The sequence below is a fragment of the Cynoglossus semilaevis genome, chromosome 14 (assembly GCF_000523025.1).
Source record: "Cynoglossus semilaevis isolate Cse_v1.0 chromosome 14, Cse_v1.0, whole genome shotgun sequence".
In the NCBI taxonomy this organism is placed as follows: Eukaryota; Metazoa; Chordata; class Actinopteri; order Pleuronectiformes; family Cynoglossidae; genus Cynoglossus; species Cynoglossus semilaevis.
This window is the reverse complement of record NC_024320.1, coordinates 16,816,739-16,827,938: the sequence shown is the minus strand read 5'-3', so window position 1 is coordinate 16,827,938 and position 11,200 is coordinate 16,816,739. Positions and strand designations below refer to the sequence as shown.

The following is an 11,200-nucleotide window of genomic DNA, read 5'->3' as shown; positions in this document are numbered from 1 at the left end:
TCGGTCATATTTGTCTGTCCATGAACACAGAAGCCAGGTCTTTGTTTTTCAGAGTTTGAAGCAGCTGCCGTTCTGCTGGCTGTTGTGACTGAAGCAATTGTGTTGTTGTGCAGCTGCACAGACAGACCGACACACACACACACACACACACACACGTGTCTCTGCAGCACCTGCTCCCTTGCCGTGTGTTGTCTGAGGAATATCACACAGACGGTCAGCAGTGAAACCACACACAAAGAGCAAACAAACACAGGCTCTGTATATGTACAGTACATAGTTTGTTTGTAAACATCCATGACCTAAATAATTAGTCTATAAGAAAAAGGTCATTCATTGCTTTTGTTTATTATTATTATTATTATTAATATATTTTTTTCTTTTCTTTGTGAATAGTTTAATATGATTATTAGTGACCACTAAAGTGAAAACTGGAATTGTGCAGATGTGTAGTGTGTGATCCTGATTAATCATCATTATCATCATTAATCACGCCTCATGCTGTGCTTTTACAGTGGTGTGAATTCAGTGGTCTGACCATTTAAAACACACACACACACACACACTTTATGTTAAATGTAGGTCCACATGCTGTGGCAGAACAACAGTTGGTGTGCGGAGAGGAGAGGAACAGCTGAGGTCAGCGGGGGGAAGATGATGGGCGGGTGGCACTCCCTTCTGTTACTCAGCCGCAACATTAGCTGCTTACTTTACACACACACACACACACACACACACACACACTTGAGTCAACACACTCCATGGTCAAATCATAGCTGTAAAAGGTGTTTAACGGCAGCCTGAGCATGTTACAACCTGAGACGACGGGATTGGACTGTGTCCCTACTATGAGTCAGCTGGGAGATTGTTTTAGATTAAACAGATATGACCTGGTGTGAGCTGTGATGACTCGCTTACATCAAATATGGGTCAGCGCAGTGAGTCACAGGCAGTGTGTGAATTAAGGCTTGTTTTTCTGCTCTGACTCATGCATGAAATGACGAGGATTGTAGATGATACAGTAGTCGCCCATGTGCCAGGCCCATGTGAGACTTTGTTGTGGTTAAACGACGGCGTGTGCAGCTCACATGTCACAGTCTTAATTTCACAGCAGCAGGAGAGTTTTATAATGAGCTGTGCACTCAGTCTCTCTCTCTCTCTGTTTTACTGTGCGTGTCACTTCTCCTCCAAGTTGAATCTTTCATTCAAGTGCCCTCCGTTCTTAATCCTCCACATTCTTGTGACAGTGAAATCCTTCTGCACCGCTCCAGCTGTTGGCTGCTAGCTCTCTGGGCTCTGCAGTGCAGTGAGAGCAAACGCCACACATTTGTTAAAAGGACACTTCAGTGATTTTTGAAATGGCCTTAACACCAAAGGCTGATTACCTGTTTACTGCTTGGTTTAAAAATCCAAACTTCACTCGTGAATAAACGGGACTCAGTTTCTTAATTAAACCCAGAGTGGGAACAATACAATACTGTGCTTTAGTGATTGTAACTGCCAGACTGTCCAATCCAGCCTGAGACTGGGTTCCAAAATAAGCATCAAACATCATGGTATTTCAAGGACTGCACTTTTGTTTTACTGATAACACTCTCAGAAAAAGATCTTAATTAAAAACCAGTATTATAGTCAAAACCAGGAGTAGACTGCTTTGTGAAGAAGCTAAATTCAGTTTTTCCTGGTGTCTCTTCACATTGGAGTAATTTACTCAAATGTAAGATGTGGTTTTCTGCCACTGAAATAAAACATTAGTTTGACAATCTTTCTCTATTTTTCTTTTCCATTTTCAGGGGATAAACGAGTGGCAGAGTGCAGTGGTGGTTCATTCTGACCTGAAACCTCAGTAGGAAGGAGACAGAGGCAGAGCCACTTCAGAGGTAAAACTTCCTGTCGTCGCTGCTCTGTGTGTGATTAACATAGAACAGAGGGGAAACAGAGAAGGCAGCAGTGAAATAAACTGTGCTGAAACCTCTGACTTTTATCTTGTTATTACTTTGACAGCAGCTGCTACTGTAACACGCAGGGAAGCCACATATTAGCTCCCTGTGATGTGCCAACTTCTACAGCCTAAAAAAGTCCTCTTCATCTGTTTAACTTGGTTCTTTAAGTTGTTTTTAAGACGTTTGACGGCGATGGGCTGGTGTAACTTGTTGTTGTTGTTATAAAGGGCATAAGACAGTGAGGCCTCACCCTCCTGCAACTGAAACCTCAGACAGGAGGCTGCGTAAATCAAAGCCAAATGAAAGAGGAGTCAAGTCTGTGAGGATCCTGTCAGGGGAGAGAGTCTTTGTCGCCGAAGAAGATAATTCCTGACTAAAGTAGAACCATGTGAGTCTGAGCCACGGCTGTGGTCTCCTTAGAAAGAGCCAACGCTCCTCCACTAACACAACAACTGTGCAATCACAGAAATGTAATGTTGTCATATCTGTGTCAGAAACACTGGTGTCCTCCAGCTTTTTCTGCAATGAAAGTAAACAGTGGGGTTTTGTTAGAAATTGACACAATTAGCACAGAGAGACGTGTTTTCTGACACAACACACAAAAACAACAACAACAACTATACATTTATGCTCAGTTGACTAAAATGGTGCTCCAAAAGTCTGTCCCATGAACTTAAACTTGAAATTAAAATGATCATTTTAGGAAATAGTAACCCAAAGTAGAAATAAAAGTTAGACTTTTGGTCAGTGTCAATTCTGTTAGTTGTGTAACATGGGGCTAAATGATGATGACGAAGTTTAGTAATGCCTTAGTCAACTGATGAAAACAAGATAGGGAAGAACTGTCGTCATGGCAACTGCCTCATTATGTGCCTGTCTTCAAACAACCTGGCCTTGAAATGTGTACAGGTGCTGTCCACCAAGACCAAGTATCTGATGACACACACTCGGATTTTGTTTTGCATTTAGTTTCACAAATAAGTGAAGAATGAGTAAAAACAACTATTGAAGGGAGACAAACCCAGCTGTTGACTCTGTGTGTGTGTGTGTGTGTGTGTGTGTGTGTGTGCGTGTGTATGTATGTGTGTGTATATATATTCATATGTATTTATTATAAATATATATACATATATGTATATATATTTATTATAATCCATGTGCGTTACTCCAACCATGCCTTATGTGCCTTTACAGTTGACAGATGTAAAGATGTTATGCTTGAGTTACAATAGAGGAGGTTGTTTATCTTGAGCACCTGATTTTTCACCTTTCTTATGATTTATAACACATCATCGACCCAGACTGGTACACATGTTAGTGAGTAGTTGTAGCAAATTCCACTGTAACAAGTATTCATCCTGTCTTTAGAGAACCTACACAGACATCATTAGACAGCATTTGTGTGACTTTTGTGAACAACTGGGTCGATGACCTGCAGTGTCCATGTACGACATGGCAAAAGTGCTGATTTCTAAGGGTGCACTTGTACAAATAAATATAAGTTCTGTAAATCTTGCACACAAACACACACAGACATTTAGTAAAAATACAACCGTACAGTTATTTAGCTCCAGTAACGTTTTGCTTTAGCGCTGCAGCCTTTCTGTTATCTTTAATTACACTGAGCCTTTCTTTGATGTATCACCAGGCTAACTGCTGCATTGCTGCATCACCTTTTATCATCTCAGTGTGTGTGTGTGTGAGTGAGAGAGTGCATGCTGACTGCAGCAGACCACCTGAGCCCCTGTGTGGTGCAGGTCTCTGTGTGTGTTTTTGAGTATGTGTGCGTAACCCGAGCTCCTGAGTGCATGGACAAGACTATTGATTTCATATTTGGACCAGTGCCCTGCGAGGAAGCTGACACATCCTTTGTGTATGTGTGTGTGTGTGTGTGTGTGTGTGTGTGCCTGTGCAGTCCAGCTGGCAGGACATGAATCTCCCCCACACACGTGTTCACTCTTTTATTTTTGTGTCGTGTTTTTCAATTGTATTTATCTGTTGATAATAAAGCGGTGATTAATGTCAATGCAGGCAGCTATCAGCAGCATCACTCACTCTCTGGTCCGCAGCCTGCAGCCCTGGATTAGACAATAATCACATGTCACCTACTGGTTATTACTGATGATTTATGCTGAGCTGTTATTGGTTCTTGGTGACGGCTCCCTCCTTGTGCTGATGTACATGTGTAGCGACTGTAACAATGAAAGCAGGAGAGCTGATGTTTACAATCGTCAGTATTGTTATCTTATTGAGTTATACATTACAGTTAGAAAAAGTTCTAAGTACATGATGGTAATAATTTCCCACATTAAAAAAATGTTAGTAATAAAAATAGTAATAAAAGTAATAAAAGTTAATTCCTACAAAATAATACAAATAATTATCATTAAAAAAGGCATTTGGTGCATTTAACACAAGTAACAGTTTTGAAAGTCACATTTATTCATTCATTTTCAGGTCATTCATTATTGTTAAAACTGTGAGTATGATTTCTTATTGTTGAAGGATTTTCTGTGTGTGAGCTCTCACTGAACCTTTGTTAAAACACCATGAATGTTGCTGATGGTACATTTGTGTTGTCATGGCAGCTAAAATTCAGCTCACACACACACACACACACACACACACACACCTACCACCCACCACCGTGACTGTGCGTGTGTTTGCTCTCTTCTCAATTCCTCCTGCTCTTCCTCTGTCTCCCCATCTGTCCACGGACGTACTCCTCATGTTTCTCCTTCTCCTGCACCTTCTCACTAATAAGCTGTGTAAACCCTACAGTGGTTCAATGTGTCATGCTCTGCTCCACTGAACCTCCGTGTGTTTGTGGGTCCACGTGTGTGTGTGTGTGTGTGTGTGTGTGTGTGCGTGCCTTCTCCCTCTGAAGCTTCATCTGCTTCCAGGCTGTTGGTTATGCTTGACTAATGACACCAGAGCTGTTGTTTTGACCATCAGGTCCCAACCTAATAGTCTCTCTCCCTTCCTCCCTCCATTATTGAACCCATCTATCATCCCCTCTATCACTCTCTCTCTATGGTCACTGTCTCACTGGCCTATTGTCCGTCTCAGCACTGTGTCCTGATGTTCTTCGTCCTGCTGTGTGATGCTGCTTTTATCTGTTCTATGGACAACATTACCTATGTCTTGGCCTTTTTGGAAAAGTGCAAACAAACAAACAAAAAACTCATTGACTACTAAAAACTCAAACTAACCATTTACCAAATGTATTAAGTCATTAAGTCAAACCCAAGAAAAATAAAATGTAATTTTGCCATATTTAAGATGTTTTTGTTGATTATTAGGTAAAACGTCTACAGGTAACTTTTAGTGAAAACAATTTAAGCTAATTACATTAAAAACAAGTCCTGGCAGTGAATGTAGAAACTCAGGAAGCATCCACCCAATGTGTCTAATACGGGAATACCCACACACACACACACACACATGCACAACCACAAAGTGTGATGTCATTTCCAGTGGTCAGTGCAGACTGGTGGGGCAGTGTTTAAAATGTTATTTCACTAAAGGTCACACCACACTTAAAATGTAAATTTTTCCATGTTTCTGTTTCGACTTCTTCTTCCTCCTCTCCTGTCCAATGTGATCTCTCAGGAGTGGGAAAAGGGCCGGAAATGATGATCATGATGATGATGATGGTGATATCTGTTTATGTCTCTCTGAGATAAAGAAACCAGTCAGTTTAAAAAACAACAGCGGATATGGAGCCTCTGCTGCCACCATGACCCCGGCTGTTCCTTTCAGGGTATGTTTTATGGTCAGAGTATTCAAGGCCATGTGATGATAATCAGACACATGAATGTGTGAGAGGTGATTCATAGTCTGTGAGGGGGGAAAACGCATGACTAAAACGCGGGAAAACGCAGGATAAAAAGAGAGATTTGGTGGAAAGATGGACTGGGATAAAAAGAGAGATTTGGTGGAAAGAAATGGCTTTAAAAATGGCTGTAAAGAACTTGTTAAATATACACGAGATTATACACCGGAATATATTAGTTCACTACAATACATGTGAAAAGTTCAAAATTAATTCCAGTTTTTTATTATATTTTTATTTGTTATTTTTGAATCGGCAGTAAAACTGTTTACAGCAGCTGTCATTGATTTGTGGAAGACACTAAAACGTTGTGTGAGTGACCTTATTTAAAACCAACTTCCTGTATGTCTGGACAAAGTTTAAAAACATACCCATACAAATATTTCTCTATCATTGTCATCCTTTTGTATTGTGATGCTTGGTCTAGTTTGTATGTTCGTGGTACATGGAGTATTGAGTACAGTGAAAAAGTAGTTACCATCAAACTGCAGAATTGTAGGACTAGTACAGTGAAAAAGTAGATACCATCAAACTGCAGAATTGTAGGACTTTTTACAGTGAATTTTTGAGGATGTTTTTTTTTTGGTGTGTCTAAATCCGTCTCATATCACTTTTGTGCACAAGCCTGCTACTGAGGCTATGACAGCAAACCTAAAAAACAAGTTGAACCTAACACATTGCAACTTTAAGTCATGTCATCATCAATGGAAGGAATATCTCTTTAGTCTAAAACTCCTTAAATAATATCCTCTGTTCTCTTGTTCCTGCTGCAGCTTCACCTCAGGTCTCTGTTCCACTCCTGTCTCAGGTGGTTTGGCTGTTTCATAGTCTAAAGATAGACATGTCTTCTTCCTCCCTTTCTCCTTGCTCTTCGGTTTTACTGGATGCTGCTCTGTCTTTCTGGAATTTATTAAGAACTGACAGCATTTTATTTTCGTCTTCACTCTTGGCACCTTACTTACACAGCAGCATCAGTGGGGACAAGTGTTTTTATGGTTGGAGGATGGTGCACTGCAGACAGAGACTCCAACCTTTGAACTCCAACCTTTTACACCCAGACCCTAGAGTGACCCGGCAGTCACAGGAGACAGAAGAATGCTGGTCATGAAGACTGGGGCAGAGAGGTCAAGGCCTGTGTTTGGTCATGAGTGATGCGTGTAGCAGTGCAGACTTGGACTCACATGTCAGCTGTAGTTTCAGGGCTAAATGTTATTAAAGCATTGAAGTCACGTGTCCACAATTTCTGCTCTGGCTATACCAACCCTTCACAGCACATGGATGGTCTTCAGCTCTCTCCACTGTGTTGTTACCAGGTCAGGCTTTAGAAGCCTAAAAGCTTGGCCATAGATGGTGATTCACTAGAACCTACAGCTGCAGCGGCAACAACGTCTGCAACTGAGCTGTGTTTTTTAAAGCTGTCTTCATTTTATGCATGCACATTAAACATTAACCACCTGGTCATCTCCTGAGGTTTAATATATACCTTATAACTTGGCAGTGTGTTCTTCTACCTCATCATCTCCCAGTAATGTGTTGTGCATTGAGTCTTCTGCAGCCAACCTTATTATTGGTCATTTTTAGTGCTTATCTAGAACATATCTAGAACTGCCTGACCTTGGGGATGACTGTGGTAAAAATCCTTATTGATCATCCATTTGTAAAATACTTGGATTCAAAAACCATATTCATCTGAGGAGCACAGGCAGGTGGCTGTTAAAACACAGCGGTTGAATCTCCTGCAGTGCACTTCATAGCTTGCTTTGTATAGTTACAAGTGGAACCAACTCAGACATGGCATAGACAATGCAACCGTGTTCAGTTTTCGGCTGTTTCCTTTTCCTGTCTGTGTCCAGACAGTCATGATGTCATGCCATTGCACTCCAAACAAAAACAAGTGCAATTCACCCTTTTAATGGCGGCGTAAATCCCCCAAATTGATTGGCTGACGGCCTCAGGGTTTTGCATTTAGGCCACATAAGTAGGTCTTTTTAAATACGTTTTTCAGGATGAAGGTTCTTATGGACGATTTGCTGTGTTGATAGAGTGGAGTGTTTCAAATCCCATTCTTAAGTCCAAAATATTTTTTTATCCACCAATAACTTCGTTGTTGTCATCAGTAGGTGGCACAGTTAACCCGAAAGACAGCTGGAACTTCCTTGTGGGAAAACCGGGTATTCTGCACATCCTGGCCATTTCCTGTTCCTACTCCCACACATGGATGTAAATTTGAACACACACACACACACACACATAGATTGTTTTTGTTGACATAATTAAGCTCTATCTTTTGCAACACGATGTTCCTGATGTGAATGATATTCATGTTAAGTGCAGGAAATCATCTGTCATCAAAACTGTAATGCACACACACACACACACACACACACACACACATTTGTAGTAGTTCTGGTTTATGGCACCACCTGTGGACACGGATGTTGTAATGTTGGCCTCAGGGAGTGTATTTACCTGCAGTGAGCAGCACATACTGAGACTGTAACAGCCAGAGCACGTGCGCTGCCTGGAATTTGAACTGAAACAAGCAACTCACAATGCTGTGTGTTTGTGTGTGTGTTTGTGTGCTCGCCCATGCCTTCAGCTGACTGATTTTCAACTGTGTTACTATCAAATTCCTGTTTGCTTCACCAAATGCTGGCCTGTTTTATTGCCTTTATTCAACTGCCTGTTTTATCACCTGAGTTTATCGCCTTCTCACAACCAGGCCTGCCGTTTTATAGAATTGCTCCTCGAGTTCTCAGTCACAAAGGCACCAGACAGAAATGCGCCCACGCTGACAGACACAAATGTATTTTACCAGATCAAAAAAATCTGAGGGTCAGAGGTGGTTATGCTGGTCTTGGTGACTGACACCACAGTAAAGATCAGGAGAGAATGAAACCTGCATACTGGCTCACACTGGCCCGGTCACCGCCTCAGAGCTTGGTGCCAACATTGACTTTTTTGACTATGTATTGATTTGGTGTCTTGGTTTGTCATGTTCAACAAGTGTGTGCACTCGCTGACCGGCACTCTCTCCTGATGCACTGCACCATAACCTGCACCACATTTGTGTGTATTCAATCTCCAGGGTGGTTCACGAGAGGTTGTTCAAACAGGTGTTGCACAACACTGTCTTTTGTTTGGAGTAAATACTTTTGGTCTGAAGTGAAAAGTGTGACTCTTTTGGCAGTTCTATTATGTGTGTGTCTGCAGTGTAGTTGGGTTTGTTAATAGTTATATAATAGTTAATTTTGCACCCTTAGATGAATTATTTTACAGCAGTAATTGAGGTGTTTTAGTTACATAATGTAACAGGTGCTGAAACTTAAACTTAGTGACATGAAGATAGATTCACGTGACAAAAAGGAGTTCTTTTTCTTTATTTAACTCTGCTACTTAAAGAAAGTGAAAACATTACACCAACCAGTCACACTGCTTTATCCACCACTTCTCCATACGTCCAGTAGAGGGAGCTGTATCGTCACTTTTGACAAAAGACTTTCAGACGCGTTTCCATCACGGTGAGGCCTTTAACACCTCTGTCTGCTGCTGCTGCTCACAGAGTCACAGATTTTACCTTGATGTCAAAACACATTCACTTTGATCATCAATAGATAAAGTGGATGTTGTTTTGATTCGGTCTATTTCTGTTGCTGCTTTTATCCTGTGTGGACACAGCGATGCTGGTCAAAAATGCTCAACGATACAGGGGGTTTCAGCAATCCGGCTGCACACCCATTGGGGGTCCATGAGTGTTGTCATGGTAACATGCAGTGTGGTTGGCATGAGGCCCTAAAGCCTCACCTCCTTAGATTTATTTCTCAATAACTTCTCCTTTTTATTTTGACTGATTTGACTTTGTGGGATGTTTTTGTTTATTTGTATAATCACCTGACTATTTTTATTTTTATTTTCTGTCCACAGATGGAGCAGGTGTCAGACGATGAGTTGGACCATGGAGCGGAGGAGGACAGTGATAAGGAGGACCAGGATTTGGACAAGATGTTTGGTGCCTGGTTGGGGGAGCTGGACAAGCTTACGCAGGTTAACATGCACGGACACACACACACACACACACACACACACATATTGATGATAATAATGGTGGCGATTTGCCATAATATGGGATCAAACAGGTAGCGGATCATGGAGAATAGATAGAGCTGTTACCATAGCAACCCCAACACTGATACTCATTCTGTCTCCAGTTATTGTATCCTAGCAACACCCTTCCCACCAGTTCAGAGCGAGTGTCTAAGTGAGCGAGTGAATGTGTGTGCGTGCGTGCCTTGTGCGTACTTCTCAACGCCGCGGATCCTGCCTTCATAACTTTTTATATTTCTGAATTTCTTCTTCTTATCTTTTTTCCTCCTTTTATCTCTTCCTTCCATTTATTTGGTGGCCTGAGTAAATTAGTATTCCTCATTGTGCCCTTTATTAGTTTTAAGATTTATCATATTTTGTGAGATGAACTTGTTGCTGCATATATTCAGTGGTTGGACTGTAGTGCGTTGACGATGTGCATGTGTTCACCAACTGTTTCCTGTGTGTTTGTTCCTCTGCAGAGTCTGGATGATGGCAGGCCACAGAAAGCACTGCAGAAGCCTCCTCTCAGACAAGAGACAAACATGGCCAACTTTTCCTACAGATTCTCTATGTACAACATTAACGGTGAGGCTTGACTTTGAGCTAATCTGAAGACAATTTGTTCTACCTCCTGCTCTCTGCTCATAATTCTGTTTCCTTCATACTTTACTCTGTGCAGAGGCCTTGAACCAGGGAGAGACAGTTGACCTGGACGCCCTCATGGCGGACCTCTGCTCCATTGAGCAGGAGCTCAGTACAATTTCCAGACCAAATTCCACATCTCGGGGACAGAGCAAAGGCCAACAGAGGGCGCCTGGACGCAGTGCAAGCACGAAGCACACAGGCACCGGTGGAGGAGGGAGCAGCGGAGGTAGTTTTGCTGCGTTAATAATTCTGCTTCTACACAATCTCTGAAGTAATTCGACTGGAATTGAAATGTTTTGCAATTTTTTGTTGAAAATTCATCACCATCAAAGACTATATGATTTTTTTTCCTGCCTTTAGGAGTTATTCACAACAATTTATCCTGATTTATGAAAGACTCTGGCGTTGATTTTTTTTTTTTTTCACTACTAGGAAGCACGAGTAGCAGCACCCGAGCCTCCCCTGCCAACACAGTAAGAGGCAACAGCCGCCCCGCAGCCTCAAACATCTCCCTGGACGACATCACCTCTCAGCTGGAGAAGGCGTCCTTGAGCATGGACGAGGCTGCTCGGCAAACCTCCTCATCTTCCTCCTCGTCTTCATCCTCTTCATTCTCGTCCACCACGCTCCGCCGGCCCTCATCGGGGCCCTCTGGCGGTGGGCAACACCGCAGGACGGGATCCATGGGGGGCGT

The 11,200-nt window shown here is 42.1% G+C and overlaps 1 protein-coding gene across 1 annotated transcript in view; it reads left to right on the top strand.

The window, feature by feature from the left end:
- LOC103389892 (ras-associated and pleckstrin homology domains-containing protein 1-like) overlaps positions 1 to 11,200 on the top strand; it is a 25,019-nt gene that overhangs the window by 12,743 nt on the left and 1,076 nt on the right. The window contains exons 2-5 of the mRNA XM_025062049.1: positions 9,700 to 9,819; positions 10,341 to 10,446; positions 10,541 to 10,732; positions 10,939 to 11,175. Of these exons, the coding sequence (XP_024917817.1) occupies positions 9,700 to 9,819; positions 10,341 to 10,446; positions 10,541 to 10,732; positions 10,939 to 11,175 (655 nt within the window). The remainder of the gene's footprint in view (positions 1 to 9,699; positions 9,820 to 10,340; positions 10,447 to 10,540; positions 10,733 to 10,938; positions 11,176 to 11,200) is intronic.